This window comes from Scyliorhinus torazame, chromosome 18 (assembly GCF_047496885.1).
Source record: "Scyliorhinus torazame isolate Kashiwa2021f chromosome 18, sScyTor2.1, whole genome shotgun sequence".
NCBI lineage: Eukaryota > Metazoa > Chordata > Chondrichthyes > Carcharhiniformes > Scyliorhinidae > Scyliorhinus > Scyliorhinus torazame.
In genome coordinates, this window is record NC_092724.1 from 65,900,150 (window position 1) to 65,917,893 (window position 17,744).

General features: G+C 44.0%; 2 protein-coding genes across 2 annotated transcripts in view; both read right to left on the reverse strand.

Annotated features, from left to right (window-relative positions):
• LOC140394740 (zona pellucida sperm-binding protein 4-like) overlaps nucleotides 1-12,083 on the reverse strand; it is a 28,850-nt gene extending 16,767 nt beyond the window's left edge. The window contains exons 1-7 of the mRNA XM_072481958.1: nucleotides 11,858-12,083; nucleotides 9,100-9,278; nucleotides 8,929-9,026; nucleotides 8,714-8,847; nucleotides 8,439-8,628; nucleotides 7,462-7,609; nucleotides 7,311-7,383 (exon numbers count right to left, since the gene is read on the reverse strand). Of these exons, the coding sequence (XP_072338059.1) occupies nucleotides 7,311-7,383; nucleotides 7,462-7,609; nucleotides 8,439-8,628; nucleotides 8,714-8,847; nucleotides 8,929-9,026; nucleotides 9,100-9,278; nucleotides 11,858-12,083 (1,048 nt within the window). The remainder of the gene's footprint in view (nucleotides 1-7,310; nucleotides 7,384-7,461; nucleotides 7,610-8,438; nucleotides 8,629-8,713; nucleotides 8,848-8,928; nucleotides 9,027-9,099; nucleotides 9,279-11,857) is intronic.
• A 4,124-nt stretch (nucleotides 12,084-16,207) lies between these two features.
• Nucleotides 16,208-17,744, reverse strand: part of LOC140394741 (zona pellucida sperm-binding protein 1-like) — a 28,076-nt gene continuing 26,539 nt past the window's right edge. The window contains exon 5 of the mRNA XM_072481959.1: nucleotides 16,208-16,228. Coding sequence (XP_072338060.1) covers nucleotides 16,208-16,228 — 21 coding nt within the window. The remainder of the gene's footprint in view (nucleotides 16,229-17,744) is intronic.

The window sequence follows — 17,744 nt, forward strand, 5'->3', positions numbered from 1 at the left end:
GTGTCTTATGTCCCCCCTCTTATTTGCATTGGCAATTGAGCCATTGACCATTGCCCTAGGGGACTCAGATAAGTGGGGGGGGGGGATAATGGGTGGGGAGGGGATGATCTTCTAATTTGGGGGGGTGGGGTACCATTACATTTAACAGGCTTTCATTTTCGGTACTTGTGATGTGTAAGTCGCTCAGGATTGGGTACGGCTGCGTAAGCTAAATTTTGCGAGTTTGGTGAGTAGGGTCAAGGCCAATTTACAGAGGTGGGATTGTTCCCCTCTGCATTGGCAGGCAGAATACAACTGCTGAAGGAGAATATTTTATCCTGGTTTTTATTTCTGTTTCAGTGTTTACAGATTTTTCTGCCAAAATCTCTCTTTGGGAGAGTGGAGAGATTGATTTTGACCTTCATATGGGCGGGTAAGGTGGCTAGAATTCAGAGGACGGTCCTTCAGAGGGATCGGCTGTCAGGGGCTTGACTTTGCCGACCTTGATATATTATTACTGGGCGGTGAATACGGAGAAGGTATTTGGATGGTATGAGGATCCTGAGTCTGTAGGTTGTGGATGGAGTCAGGGTTGTGTCGGGTGTCGGGGTTAACGGCATTTATGACGTCTACACTGCTATTTTCTCCGGGGAAGTAGTTGGTGGTCTCCACACTGAAGATATGGAGTTTTGGCAGCACTTTAAATTGGCGGCAGTATCGAAGCTGCCGCCGATTTGTGTGAATCACATGATTGAGCCGGTGAGGTTGGATGCCAAGCTTAGGGGACGGAAGGAGAATGGGGTGGGAGACTTGAGGGATTTGTTTTTGGAGGGGCGATTTGCGAGCCTGGAGGAGCTGTTGGAAACATTTGGGCTTTTGCAGAGGGAAACATTTAGGTATCTACAGGTGCACAATTTCACAAGAAAAATCTTTCCGACATTCCCTGTGGTGCCGCCATCCTCGTTGTTGGAGAGGGTTCTGTCTCTGGCAGGGATGGAGGAGGGGAGTGCCTCAGGGATTTATGGTAGGATCATGTCAGAGGGCACAGTGTTGGTGGAGGGGGTTAACACCATGTGGGGGGACGAGTTTGGGTTGGAATAGATGGTTGTGGTGCGAAGCCTTATGGAGGGTGAATGCAACAACTTCATGTGCAAGATTAGGACTGATACAGTTGAAGGTAGCGCCTAGGGCCCACTTGACAAAGTCTAGGATGAGCAGGTTGTTTGCAGGAGTGGAGGATGATTGTGAGCATTGTGGGAGGGGGCCAGCGAATTATGTGCAAATGTTTTGATCGTGTCCTAAGCTGGTGGGGTTCTGGGTCTCCATCTTTAGCACCATGTCGGCTAGTCTACAAATTGGGGACATATTTGGGGTGTCGGACCTGCCCGAGCTGCAGACAGGGGTGGGGACGGATGTCTTGGCCTTCGCCTCACTGATTGGTCGATGACGGGTGCTGAAGGGGTGGAGGTCAGCTTCTCCACCCAGTGCCTCAGTATGGCTGGGGCATCTTATGGAGTTTTTATATCGTGAGAAATCTAAGTACACCATGAGGAGTAAAATTGAGGAGTTCTACCGGAGATGGCAGCCGTTTATTCTTTTAAGGAGGTGTCACCGTCCGTTGTTCGGGAGGGGGAGGAAGAGGGATGAGTTGTGCACGGGGGGGTTTCTGTTTCTTGTTTTATTCAGAGGTACTGTGGGTGGGGGGGTTCCAGGTGGCTTGCTGTTGTTTTGCTGTTATGTATAAACTGGAGAAAGCTGAATAAAAATACTTTTTTAAAAATTCATTTTGCAACAGTTTAAATATGCAATTCCCACCTATTAAAAACAAAAATTACAGAGTTCAAAGTTATGGAACAAAACTGGGTAAATAGATTTAAGATCAGGTCGGCCATAATGGCAGCACAAGCTCAAGGGGCTGTGTTATGGGCCAGGGCTCAGAAACTCCAAAGTGTATTATGAAGCTCACCTGACCTATAACTTTTATGTTGAAGTTTGGCTAGGATGACCACAAGAGCCTTCACTTCAGGTGTGATTCATCAGACTTCCCAGGCGTTTTATTAAAACAACGTTTATTATAAGAATGTAATTAACATATATAAAACGCTTAGCAAGACTTTGTTATCATTACAAACATGAAAACACCACAACAGCTGCAGTAATCTACGTATCTCTTAATAAATCCCCCTTAACGGTTCCAATTCAATGCAAAATCCAATAAAACCAAAACCCCTTTCAAGGGCCTGGCCCAGCATACTGTAATCTCACTTGAATGGGACTGGTCCGTTCCCTGAGTTTCTGGTCCAGTTTCCAAGCAGGAAATTCAAAACTCCTTCAGGAAAGAAACTCTAGCTTTAATGTTACCAAGGCCATTTGCCACACCCAATGTCCTTTCAGTTCACTGGGACTGCTTTAAAATATAACCGAGAAAACAGGGAAACGTCCTGCAGTTTAACACAGTGCTTTCCAACACTGCTTCGTCTTCTGCAGTCCAAAATGAACAAACCGAAAATGGAATCAAAACCCTAAGCCCCTTCTCACCTGACAGCCACAGCCCAGCTCCACCCACAAATGACATCACTAAAGCCGCGCTGCAAGCCGTGTGGTAAAACAAAACCTTTCTTAAAGGGACACTCACATGACAGCTGAATGGTCTATTCTTGCTCCTATCTCAATAGTAATGAATGGAGTTTGGTACATGTGTGTAAAGTATCAATGTATCAAGCTCTTTCTCCCATCAATTTGAACCACTCCAGGTCTTAAAGAACTATTAGTCAGCTACAGTAATGCTTGCACATTACCTCACTGATTTTCTATTGTATTTGGGCAGCAGCAATCTGATTAATCTTAAACCAAGCAAAGACCATTTACATTCAAGAAGTCAATATCTAAAGCATATGTACTGACTGCTATATCACCTTCAGTAGTGAAACTGAATACAAAGCATATATATTTACATTTAAGTCATATCCTACTCCTCAATGCTAACAACCATGTTAAATTTATCAAAGGACTTGGATGTTTTCTCTGGCCACGAACAGAACTAATAAAACTTCACCATGGGAATGCCACCTGATGGGGTTTTTTTCTCCAATATATTTTCAATTGTGGCTTTAGTTAATTTCAGCTGTACCTGATACCTATATGTGTAATCTTGCCAATGTTTTATACTTTAAAAATAATTATTTTTCACCCCACCATCTCCATTTTTGAAACCTTTCTTTATGTCTAAAAATTAAACCCATTCTTCCAGCATGCCCAACATGTTGTCTATAATTTGCTCAAACAAATAAAATGGAATGATACAATAACTATTGACACAAATTGGGGGGTTGTTAGGATATGGAATGTTCCTACCAGAAACAGTGAAAGGAATATACTCCATTGTATGTTTTATGTCTGAAACCTTTTTTTAAAAAGCAGTATGTGAAATAGGGTCACCTGATCGGCCAAATGGCTTCCTTATGCTCTGTGAAATTCCATAGTATTCACATGGAAATCGTACATCATCTGAGGAGTAACATTGAAAATAGGAGCAGGAGGAGGCCATTCAGCCCTTCGAGCCTGCTCTGCCATTCATTATGATCATGGCTGACCATCCAACTCAGTAACCTGTTACCGAACCAAAATGCATGAAAGGAAATTTGGTCAAGTAAAGAAATATTCGGACTCAAGCTTAAAAAAAGAAAGAAGACACAAAGATGGAAACCATAGGTGTCCAGACACAAAGACCCACCCTGGTGAACCACAAGAAAGGACATAAACAAAAGATAGAAACATTGGAGCGTAAAGGAGGAAGGAACATTGGAACCAGACAACCGCACATATTTGCAGACCCTGAGCAAGAGGATCTTCTGACCTTTGAGGTTGCAATGGGCTGTTGAGATTGGAAACTGCTCAGGCGACAATGAAATAGATGCGCCCTATTTACCAGACACCTGGAAGAATGGCCTCAGCCACAAGAAGGTCTTACACAGACGACATTGATCAGTCTAGAAGGGAAATAAATAGTTTAAAGGTTTAAAGATTCTAAACGCAGGAATGAAAACCGTGGGAACAACCATTGCAGAAGATGACCATGAGTCAGATGCCCGGAGACCAGTGAAGTACCCCTGGAGAAGAGCCTGGCCAGCTGTTCCGCTTGAATGATACTGGAGTTCGATACATGAATTGATCAACATTTATTGGTGTAGTGAGTAAAAGAGTGTATGTGATATTTATTGCATTTACAGTCTGTGAGATATTAGTACAAATAAATGAATACTATTAGTCTTGTGTAGTTTGTGTGATGTGTCATAGAACATAGAATTTACCATGCAGAAGGAGGCCTTTCGGCCCATCGAGTCTGCACCGGTCCATAGAAAGATCACCCTACCCAAGCATATGCCTCCACCCTATCCCCGTAACCCAGTAACCCCATGTAACCTTTTTGGACACCGAGAGCAATTTAGCATGGCCAATCCACCTAACCTGCACATCTTTGGACTGTTGTGTACCAGTTGTTAATCCTCAAGAAGGGGACAAAAGCCTGTTCCCGCTTTCCCCGCTTATCCTTGATCCCTTTTGCCGCATGAGCTATATAGAACTCCTTCTTGAAAACGTACAATGCTTTGGTCTCAACTGAACTCCACAGGCTCCCCACTCTGGCTAAGAAATTTCTCCTCATCTCAGTCATAAATGGTCTACTCCATATGCTCAGATTGTAATCCCTGGTTCTGGAATCCCCAGCTTCTATTTACCAATGTTAAAGACAGTGAGGGTGAAGAGTGCTAGATAAGCAGCAATTATGGCTGATGATTATTGTCTCGTCCATAAATATAAACCTTTGTTCCATCACCCCCATAATTTTGAAAAGGATAGGAAGTGGAACAGTGAAAGGAAGGCAGGTTACCACAGAAAATAATAGATAACTGGGAATGTTCAGAGATCTCCTCCCCAGACCAGGAACAAAGATACTGAGGGTGGAGGTGAACAGGAGGATCTTCAGACTTGTTGGCACCAGAGAGAGATGGCGGTGGATCCCTGGTTTATTGGTCCAAAAGGCAGTACATGGCCCAGTAACACATGGTGATTGGATCCCATCCTACAGGGGTGCTTTTCACAGTACCAAGGAGTGTGTTTGTCACCTGAAACCACAGGGAAGAAGGTCTCTTGCTTCTGCATATATTCTCCCGATAGGCTGCAACGAACCCGAATGAATCTACAGGAGAACTATTACAGACTGCAAACAAAGACATGTACCGTCTCGCTCCAGAAAGGCCTGTGAGTGCTTTATTGTTTAAACTGCAGAGACCCAAGTGAACCTACAATAAAACCATGAACTGGAAGCAAAGTTTGAAAAGTAGTAAGGTGCTGGAAGCTACCTTCGGAAATAAAAATCCTGCCGATTTTTTTTTTTAGGATTTTTTTTAAAAATGCCTTTCTTGGTCAGTTGTGTGTATATATACCTTTTATAAAGCCATGTCAGCTATCTGACCCTGCCATAGTCATCAAGTGTTCAGTCATTAACATTACAGATAGTGGTGAGAGAGGAGAAAATGAGGGGGATGGGGAAAAAAGTGGAATTTGGAATTAGATAGTTAACCAGTTGTATTTTCTACATGGGCTCTTTAGTAAGTGTTAAGTTACAAAACTGGTGATGTAATTATTGGGCAACTAAGGGCCAAGGACATCCAAATTTTTAAAGAACTATTGGTTAATTCACTTGTGTAGTGACTCCACTAGCCAGGAGGTCATAGATTGCATCTGTCCACACTAAACTTGTCCAAATCATACAAGCATCTTTGCATCCTTCTCACAGCTCACCATCCTGACATCTTTTGAAATTTACCTTTTCCTCATCTAATATCATGAACATGTTATGAATAGCTGGAGTTCAAGCACTGATCCTTATAGTACCCCACTTGTCATTGCTGACACTCCCCCTTTACTCCAGTTTCCTTTGCTGCCTGCCAACCAGTTTTCTATCCATCTTAATAGACGAGTCCCTGTGCTTAATTTAGACACTAATCCTGTGCTTATTTTAGACATTAACCTCCTTCGGGATCTCAAACGCCTTCCGAAAGTCCAAGCACACCACAACCGTGATGCATGCCAACTGTTCGATCCGGTTTCCCCAAGTGTTCTGTCATCAAATGTTTTATAATGGAGGAAATGGTGACATTGGGGAGTTGTGGATGTAAGGTGTGGTTAAATGGATGCAAGTGTGGACAAATAAAAGTAACTGTTCTTTGTACAAGCTGAGTATACAAGGCAATGTAGTATGAATATTCTTGGATTGCTGTGGTAAAATTTATGGCCTCAATCTTTGGAGGCTTTCTGACCTGGTTGACTGAGATTGGACATGTTTTTGTCCATGACATATTGGATAGTCCTTTCCAAATAGCTGGAATCAGCAAGTCAATGACCTTTGTGCTACAGCCTCAAATAGTTTGCTGTCTAAACAGGAGACCACCTGCATATCATCCCACATCTTTAGTTGATAACCAGGATGTAAAGGCAACTACAGTATCTCAGATTCATACTGAAGCACCATTGCTGCCACTTTCCCTCAAGTGCAAGAAGTGTAAAATACAAGTACTTCTGCAGATTGTGGCTTTGAGTAAGTTGGACTAAATTTAAAGAAACCTGAACAAAACAGGTAGATTAGTTGATATGTCAGATACTGATTTCCTCAAATTCACACATTTACCTGACCTTTGCTATTTCATGGTTACAACAAAACAAAGCAAATCTTCTCTGGTTGGTTGATTTTTATTCAGAATCTACAGTTCAATTTCATTACATTGAGAAGCAGCAGGTCTTGGTCTTCATGAACACTGCAGCCACCACCAGCAGGGACAGAGACAGCATCATTAAGCCAATGGATACTCCTTGCAGAGCCCAAGAAGGAGATTCAGCAGCACCTAGTGGGCGATTAGAAGACATGATATTTGAGGCATGATATTTGAGAAGAGTTGACAGGTGACCTGTTGAAAAGTCTCTACTTACCATTTGCTTCATGCAGTTTCTTTGATTGGCGACTCTCATCTTCCAGGAAAATGGGACCAGGAGCACTCACTAATGTTCCCTCGTAGTCATTGATACTCCTGCTTCGTCTCTCTATTGGGAGGAGATGCTTAGAGAATTGGTGCTACTTGAACACGAAACATCTTTACATGCAGGCAATAAAATTCAGCAAGAGGGATGAAGGCAGGTGTACAGAAAGGCTCCTATGATCGATAAAAGGCTCCCATCATCAATAAAAGACTGTTCAGAGGAGAAACCTAGCCACATATCCCTTTCACAATACATTGATAAAAGCAGAATCCGGACTAGAGATTAAATTAACTCACTTGGGCGACATTTGGGTGAACAGTCATCCTGACCAGAAGGTGAACAGACTTCAGCACTGCAGTGTAAGTAAACCTGAAAAAGGGAAAAGGGTATTTTAAGGTGAGCTCCATTTAGCTAGATGAACTAAGCAGTTAAAACAGTCTTTGTTACCTTTCTAGAAAGAGGTTGCTCCAACTTTCCATCCAAGAAAACAAACGTCTTCACTTCAAACCGCTTGTGATGTGTTGGGAACGTCAGGCCAGAAAACACACCCACTGGGTGTAGAAGAGTCAGATAATCATCACCCTCATAGGGACACCTGTTACCAACAAAGGGAGGTGAGGAGGAACTACTTCTCAGTGGGTGGTGAATGTAGAACTCACTGCCCTATAGTGTAACAGAATTAGTCATTAAATGGCTTAAAGGAGATTTGAGCAAAAAGATCAGTCATTGTCTATCAAGAGGGTTGAATTGACCATCTCTGCTCCTAAGCGAGAGTCAAAAAGTATTGAATTGTATGAAACGGTCACAAAATGGGGTACCTTTTAGCTGCACTCAATCCAGAGTGTAATAGGAGGCCATTCAACAAGGGTGTCTTGGAATACAATAATATGATGTGATTAGGATACAGACCCTGGAATTGCAGAAGATTAGTGTAGACATCCATCATGATTACCTCATGAGGGTTGAAGGGCTTGTTCCCATGCTGCACTGTAGGTCCATTCCCCTGTAATCCCACAACACCCACCTAACTTTTGGACACTAGAATGGCCAATCCACCCAACGGACAGCTGTACAAACACAGTCAGTTACTAAAGGTTGAAATTCAACCCAGGTCCCGGATACCGAGGCAGTGCCGCCCTCATTGACGAGAGTTATCGTTGCTGAAGAATGAGGCATGGATGAAATGTTCATCTTGCTCAAGAGCAGAGCTTCTGGAATATATTGCTGGCTTGTGCATCAACTCATTGACAGGTATATTGGTTCCTGAAGGGAGCAAATGATCAAAAGGCAGGCTAGTGTGGGTCATGTGACTGAAAGGCTGAACTGGATTCAATTGCCTGTGACCCTAATATGGCTATTGAGGCAAGGGGAACAGAAATCAGAATCAGAAGTCGTTCCTTGACCCGTGTCTAAAAAACACTCACCCATCCACCAGTAGATTCCATTGCACCTCATAGTCAGGGGCAGGAACAGGAGTTGCCCAGCAGTCATGCAGCCTCAGGACAATCATTGGGTCAGTGCGATCCAGGACATGAACCTCCACAAACACTGGTTCCTGAAGGATTCTCTGAATGGGGTAGTCACTATCCACATACCAGGATCTGTAGTCACCACCTGAGGGGCAGACACAAGAACCAGTCACTCCCCGTATGGATAAATCCCCACTGCTTCCATAAACCATTACCCAGGCCAGCTCTACCTTTTGCTATTCGCAATTCCAGTTCCAGAATCCCATCTTCAGAAGCAGGAGGTGGAGGAGAAACAGTGTAAACGGTGACATTGATCTGCAAGCCAGTCTCTTGACTTCCTGTGTACTTGCACTGGACATGAAGGCTGCAGAGAGACAGAAGTAGGTGGAGCTTCATTCAGTAACACGTCCCCTCCCAATACCAACATCTCCCACTATCCCCCTACCTGAAGGTGCTGTCCCGGGTTATTGAACCCAGCTTCCCCATCTGAATCATCCTCTTCCCCAAGACATCCGTTTCATATACCAAGGATCCATCTTCCTCCTGCAATGAAGAGGCTGTTTTAATAAGAAGCCGACTCATTTGTGGGAAAATGCTTTGACCCTTCAATACTCACCCGCTTGCTGGAGCCACAAGAGGTAATTGAAAAGTGGAAAATCACAAATTCGGTAGTGGTTATTTTAGGCTTGCACTCAGCCTCTTGTCCATCCTTCACATACAGAGATGACAGGTTGAGGGCAGGATGGGTCAGGTTCCTGGAGATCACGATGAGGAACTGACCATCAGCTGTGCACACTGCAAAGAGAGAAAATCATTTCCACTGCTCCTTTTGGTGATTAGGAGTCTCCTATCATTGATAAAATATATATTAGAAAGCCACAAACATCTGTGAATGGAAGAGCATGCAACACAGGAAAGTATAGCATTAGTTGAGCGTCAGGCATTGGTCGAGTGATGCGGAGAACTAAACACCCCACCTCAATATTGAATTGGAAGAGCTCCAAACCTTCCATTCCAATGCAGTAACTTAACTGTACCATCTACAGTGCGGTGATGTACCATTGGCTACTACCAGTTCCACAAACCACCTCACCAAATTAGTCATTATTGATGATATTTGCTGCTTCCACCACCCTTGGGACAGTGTTCCAGATCTCACACACCTGAAGAATTTAGGAACGTGCATGAAAAAAGCACTCAAGTGAAAAACAATCTACTTCCTCATGGTTAACTCATTACAGTCAAACCAAACAGCCAGTTGTCACATGTGACATGTCACCATGTCATTGTCACCATTTGATCACACTGCATGAAAGATGGCAGCAAGGAGATTGCTTTCACCTCCAATATACTGGCCACAGTTGAGCACTACTATGCATAAGGGTATGGTAGTTGCCTTTCCCATAAAGAAATTCCACCAATATGGAGCATGGTGGCAGTGGTTAGCACTGTGCCTCACAGCACCATGAACCCAGGTTCACATCCAACATCAGCTGACTGTCAAGTTTGCACATTCTCCCAATGTGCGCATGAGTTTACTCCTGGTGCTCTGGCTTCCTCCCACAGTCCAAAGAACTGATTGGCCATGCTAAATCACCCCTTTGTGTCCAAAAGCATAGGCAGGGTTACAGGATTGGGGTATGGGCCTAGGTAGAGTGTTCCTTCAGAGGGTGATGCAGACTCTGTTCAAATGGCCTTCTTCTGCACTGTAGGGATTCTATGATTACAACCACCTGCTGCACAAGTGCAATCCCTTGCCCCTAGATCTGAAATCGGAGTCCTCAGTCCTTATCAGTTAGTGGGACCAGTTGGCTCTTTACCTCATCTGGGACCAATCATGTATACCTGAAATCTCCTCCTTCCCCCAGCTTCTTTGCTCAACCCAATCTTTGAGAAGCCAAAGATGCCATAAGCTTTGCCAATTGCTCTCAATCTTCACATCCACCAACTCTGACCGAGTTCTTGTAATCTTCAGAATCTAGCTCTGTTGCCCACCCCTGATGCTCCCCCCCACCCCCCAAAAAATAACCTGAAATGCATTACCTCACACCACAAATTCAATTTCCCATCTAGTTTGTTACAGGGCTGTTCTGTTCCCATTATCCAGCACAATCTACATAGACAGCATTCACAAAATTCCCTTCAACAACCACCTGTCTAACAGTCCAGCACATTTACTTTTTAAAAAAAAATAAACAGCTCTTTCACTGCAACCAAAGCTTGATGCAGGATTTTAAAAATCCTTACCTCCCACATGACAAAAGTCAAACTGACATGAAGGGCGTATTATTCCAATTTGACACCTTCATATCTAGGGATGGAAGAATCATGTCCAAGCCCTTTCACCATCCCGGCTTCCAACCGAGGCTGCAAGCCATCTATCAACACCAGATGACAGGGCAGCACGGTAGCATTGTGGATAGCACAATTGCTTCACAGCTCCAGGGTCCCAGGTTCGATTCCGGCTTGGGTCACTGTCTGTGCAGAGTCTGCTCATCCTCCCTGTGTGTGCGTGGGTTTCCTCCAGGTGCTCCGGTTTCCTCCCACAGTCCAAAGATGTGCAGGTTAGGTAGATAGGACAATTTATCATGGCCAGTGTCCAAAATTGCCCTTAGTGGGGTTGCTGGGTTATGGGGATAGGGTGGAGGTGTTGACCTAAGGTGGGGTGCTCTTTCCAAGAGCCGGTGCAGACCCGATGGGCCGAATGGCCTCCTTCTGCATTGTAAATTCTATGAAATGACCTACTTTCCCAAGCAAGGCCAACTTTTCAATTGGCACACCATCCATTACATTAGATTCCTCAATGAAAGTATTCAAGCCATCCCCTGCGCCTAGTCCCCAAAAGACCCAGTACACCGCCATAGACAGTTCAGAAATCCCACCCCCTCCTTGCATTCAGTCCCCACTCCGTTTTTGCACCGGTGATCTCCTTGCAGATTTGTTCCTCTATCGCTCACTGAAAGCCGACAGGAAACTGCAAATAGCATGACTGAGCAAACTAAAAATTCCAGGTTTGACTAAACTGTCCCATTAGGATTTATCTAAATAAAGGATCAACACTTCGGGTCAAACATTTAAAGCTTTTGAAAATAATTCCCAAAATTAACCTAATGTCCTTCTCTACCCGAGATTCTCTAACACCGGTAACAGCCTCAGCCGCCTGCAATATGATAGCGGAATTACTGGTGTTGGGAAGGTTAAACCCATCCCCACAACTCAGCTAGTTCACTCACTCCAGCTGAGGAATTCCCCCCATTCCTATTCTCCATTACACAGTGAGACAGCAACAAATCCCGGGATTAGTTCCAGATTTGCCAAGTTGGATTTTCTCTCTCCACTAGTCTGCCCCCTAGACTGGGGAGAGGGTTTGTTACCTGGGCTCTGTCTCAGATTGTAGAAACAGGGATGGTGACTGGAGCTCTGCGGATCAAAGCAGCAACCCTGGCGGCTGCACTCGGTACTGCTGACCCCGGAGTGACCGCACTCAAATCTCCAGCCTGGCTCTGGGACACAAACATCATTCCCGAGGAGTGGCGGCTGGGCTGAGAGTAACGAGCCGGCCAGGAGGCAGAGAGAGCAAAAACCCAACCAACGTCCCATCCTGGTTACTGAATCAGGATAATCACCTTCACCAACACCAGCCCGTTTTATAGCCGGGAAACCGCCTCCAATCCCATTCCCACGGATTACTCGGGAATGTATTCAGCATCTTTAATGAGCTCTAACTGTCAGCCTGTCTCCATTCCTGCTCCAAATGACACTTTCACAAACTTGCACACTCAAGTCTGTTCCAGGAGAGAAAATTTACCTGGATTTGAAAGTGAGATATCGGTAATTATATACTGCCATCACCATTATATACTGCAATCCCTGTAGTAGAATTGGCCTGGAATCTCCAGGAATTCAGGATCAATCTCCAGGACAATGTGCGGTGTGCAACCCTGGAGAAAAATCATTGGGATATTGTTTTTTTTGCCATTTTCTTTAAACATTTCGCTTACAAAAGATATTGATGCCAAAAATATTGAAATATTTGGAGGAATATTTTGTTCATTAAACAGTAAACCTTACAATAATAATAATTATTATCTTTATTAGTGTCACAAGTAGGCTTACATTTACAGTGCAAGAAGTTACTGTGAAACTCCCCTAGTCGCCACATTCCGACGCCTGTTCAGGAGAATTCAGAATGTCCAATTCATACAACAGCACGTCTGTCGGGACTTGTGGGAGAAAACCGGAGCGCCCGGAGGAAACCCACCCAGACACAGGGAGAACATGCAGAGTCCGCACAGACAGTGACCCAAGCTGGGAATTGAAGCCGGGACCCTGACGCTGTGAAGCAACAGTGCTAACCACTATGCTACCAAGCCAAACGGTAAAGCACTAAACCACAGCAGTGCAGTTACACAAAGAAACCCAAATAGGTGTTGAACAGTAAACAGGCAGCAACAACACAAGGTCAGCAGCAGGCCGCAGCAACATGCCTGCAATAACCTCATCAAGGTGTCCATTCGGCCCATTCAGCCATGTTCTCCCCCCTCCCTTGCAGTTCCCAGCAATAGAGTCACACGATGCAGGGTGCGCTGGGGAGATCGGATACCCTCGCATCTGTACCAACGTCAGTGACAAGACGTCACACAGCCTCGCTTCCAGAGCAGGCGGCAACAAACGAACGAATCCTTGACCTCCCGGCCAAGGACATTGGACAAGCAACAATATAATGACAGCAGCACTCGGCAGAAACACTCCTCCCACTCCCCGCAGTCGGGTCAGTCCAACCCATCACCGACATCAGGTCAGTCCAGCCCGACACAACCCTCACGCCAGACCCCGGCAACAGAACAGGTGACAATAAACACACAACCGGCCTGCAGGCACTGCTGGCCACCAACGGGTATGGGCAGCAGTCACCACTCACAGTTATCTCCAAACGTACGGGAAGATCACCAAGCAAACAAAAGGAAAGGAAATGGGGGACAAAGCAAAGGAAGGGGTTGGGGGGGGGGGGGGGGAAGGAAGTTTGGCTGACAGTCACAATTGTGTAATGAATCTTTTTGCTTTTTCCAATTAGTGGCCAATAGTCACAAGGATAGGTGTGTTGTCCAATGAGCAGCTGGAGCCTGGGGGAAGGTCATGTGAGAAATCTCCAGTAATATATTTAATCACAGTTGGCAACCCTATAGGTGAATCATAGAATTCCTACAGTGCAGAAAGAGGCCATTTGGCCCATCTAGACTGCACTGACAGCCTGTTAAAGCACCCAACTTCGGCCCACTCCCCACTCTTTACCCATAACCTAACCTGTACATCCTTGAACACTAAGGGGAAATTTAGTATGGCCAATCCCCCTAACCTTTGGATTGTGGGAAGAAACAAGAGCACCCGGGGAAAACCCACACAGACACGGGGAGAACTTGCAAACTCCACACAGATCTATCATATCTCATCTCAACCTTCTTTTCTCCAAGGAAATCAATCTCAAACTTTCAGATCTATCCTCATAGCTACAGTTTTTTCTATCCGAGGAAGCATCCTTATGAATCTCCTCTGTCCAACGCCTTCCCATCCTTCCCAAGGTATTGCACCCAGAGCTGGATGGGGAACTGCAGATGGGGCCTAACTAGTATCTTATACAAGTTCATCATGACAGCCTTATTCTTGGACTCAATGGCCCATTAATAAAGCCTCAAATGCTATATGTTTCATGAAATGCTTCTCAACCTGCCCTGCATCTTCACTGCCTTATGTATATTTACACTGAGGTCCCTCTGTTCCTGCACCCCCTTTAGCATATCACCTTTATTTATATTCTCTCTCCATATTCTTCCTGCCAAAATGCATCACCTCTGACTTCTCTATATTGAACATCATCTACCACTTGTCTGCCCAGTCCACCAACATGTCCATGTCCTTTTGATATTCAAGACTATGCTCATCACAGTTGATAGTGTTTCAAATCTTTAGATCAGCTGCAAATTTTGAAATCATGCTTTGAACACCACAGTCTAGGAGGGCCATTAATATATATCAGGAAAAATAAGGGTCCCAACATTGACCACTGGGGAACTCCACTACAAATCTTCATCAAATCTGAAAAACAATCATTTGTCACTACTCTCTGTTTCCTGTCACTCAGCCAATTTCTTATCCAAGTGTCTACTTTCCCTTTGGCTAGAATGTCATTAACAAGTCTGTTTTGTGGCACTGTATGAAAGGCTTTGGAAAATCTACATACATCACACCAACATCATTAACCTTATCAACCTTCTCTGATGCCTCCTCAAAAAACTCCAGCAAGTTAGTTAAACATGCTTTTCCCTGAATGAATCCATGCTATCTTTCCTTAATTATCCTGCCCTTGTCTCAGTGACCATTGACTTTATTCCGAGCTGTAGTTTCCAGACCTACCATTGAAGTCAAACTGACTGGTTTGTCGTTGCCAGTTTTATCCTTGCATCTCTTTTTAAACAAGGCTGTAACATTCACAACTCTCCGGACCTCTGGCACCATCCCTGTGCCTAATGAAGACTGGCAGATATCATTTAGTGCCCCTGCAATTTCCACTCTCACTTCCCTCAGTATCCTTGGCTGCATCTTATCTATGTTAAGTAAATATAGCTTTTAATACATATATTTCTTTCGATTTTTATTCATTTTACATGTAACGCAACAAACCTTCAAATACAAACTAATACAGTACAGAACAATTACTTCTACTGTAAGTGTCCTTCCTGTTTATTCCCTTATTTCACCTTTCTTTTATTTTGCCATTATTATTTTTGATCCATGGATGATTAATTGACATGTATCCTTAAGTCAAGCAGCAGAATGCAGAAGTTACAGGTGATACCACTCTGTTAGTTTGAACAGGAGGAGCTTCAGACTGGTTGGTACAGAGAGAGATGGGGTGGAACTGGATTGATTAATAGCTGGCGACCAATTAATTGATCCAAAGGTTGTACACTGCACAGTAACAGGTAGTGATTGGATCCTATCTCAGTGACATGATTTTCAAAGTCTCAAGGAGTTTCAGTTTGATCCTGGCAGCACAGAGACAAAGACTTGCTATTCTCTCCCTCCTCCGTGTTTTCTCCAGAATGCCAATGAGTGTTGTATTTCTGAAACTATAGAGGCCTGAAAGAATCCATAATAACAAACTGAAATCAGTCTGAAGATGAGTGAGGTGCTGCAGACAACCTGCTGAATCAAAGAGTCTTTTTCCTTTTACTTATGATTTTTACCCTTTCCACTCCTCTGTGTTTGTCTATCGTGTATGTGTGTATGTGTGTGTGTGTGTGTGTGTGTAGAGGGTGGGGGGGGCAAGCTAAAATGGGGATTAGGATTTAGATAATAGTTTTTTTTGAGTACCCAATTACGTTTTACCAATAAGGGGCAATTTAGGATGGCCAATCCACCTAACCTGCCCATCTTTGGTTTGTCGGTTTGAAACCCCCACTGAAAGCAGAGAATCTGCAAGGAGTTATATAATAGTTATATAATAGTTATATAATAGTTATATAATAGTTAACCTGTTGTATTTGCTGCATATTACATTTCAATTCTTGTTATCAATAAACAATAATTGTGTTTACATTTATAAATAGGTGACTGTAATTATTGGGCAGCCAAGGGTCAAAGACTTCAGATACTTTTCTAAGAATTATTGGTTAATTCACTTGTGTTGTGACTCCGGGTCAAGTGGAGCTGAAATTAACTGCACATTAGCCCAGGTTGTGACAACACTGCATACATAAAAACAGAAAAAGGCAAGAGAATGCCAAAACATTGGTTCATAAACATTGTACCTCTAACTATATAACAGGGAAGCTAGAGAATAGGATGGAAAAGGATAAAACAATGTAGGTGAAGTAATAAGATGCACACCTTTACATAGAGAAAATTCACAATGGTGCTACATGACTTATGGAAAACCTTATAGGAGCAGGTCACACATAACCAAGCCTATAAATTTGAGATGGGGATCCTACACTTTTCAGAATGTATCTGATTTGAAACAGAGTACAGAAGTCAGGAACTCCATAGGAATACACTCCATAATTATTTCATGCCAATTTTTAATCGAAGGATACTTGTCACCAATCCAGGAATAAATGATACTTTTCCATCCTGCAAAAGTTAGGGTGTTATATAGCCTTTTTTCATTTACGTCAATCATTATCCTAACTGAGATACCCAGAATTAAGGGTAAAGGATCAAATTCTAGGGCTGACCTGAACATCTTCTCAAGCTCTTTGACTACACCGGACCAAGAGGATTGAATTTTGACACAGGACAACATTAACATAACATAGAATTTACAGTGCAGGAGGAGGCCATTCGGCCCATCGAGACTGCACCGGCTCTTGGAAAGAGCACCCTACCCAAGGTCAACACCTCCACCCGATCCCCATAACCCAGTAACCCCACCCAACACTAAGGGCAATTTTGAACACTAAGGGCAATTTATCATGGCCAATCCACCTAACCTGCACATCTTTGGACTGTGGGAGGAAACCGGAGCACCCGGAGGAAACCCACACACACACGGGGAGGATGTGCAAACTCCACACAGACAGTGACCCAAGCCGGAATCGAACCTGGGACCCTGGAGCTGTGAAGCAATTGTGCTATCCACAATGCTACCGTGTTGCCCATAGAGTATAAACATAGAGTGTATGCAGTCTCCCTCGGCTACCTGGCACTTTAGGCACATCGAGAATATGGCAGGATCGAATCTGTGTCTCAAACTCACTGTGATGTGCAGACAAGGCCACATTTTGAATTGAGTCTCCTTCATTCTATTACATACCAAAGTTTTATTGATATATTCCCATATACTACCACAGTTCTCCTCATCAGAATTGACTGTGATGTCTTTCTCCCAAGACCACAGGGTTTCCCAATATACTCACACAGGATCTAGAGCACAAAGTGTCTCAAAACCTGCTAATTAACTGTTTATGTTCTTCAAAAATCAGAATTTTTTCAACTGGGGGTATTGAAGCTTCAAAAAGCATAACTGTTAGCAAAGAGGCAGGCGTTGGAGGAGCCCCTGGGGCTGAGGGAGGTGTTGGATAGTATCAGGGGTATGAAGTCGGGGAAGGCCCCTGGGCCGGATGGATACCCGGCAGAATTTTATGAGGAATCTACAGCGGACCTGGCACCACATCTGTTGGGGGCGTTTAATGAAGCACTGGAGAAGGGGGAGTTGCCGGAGACGATGAAGCAGGCAGTATTCACACTAATCCCAAAAAAGGA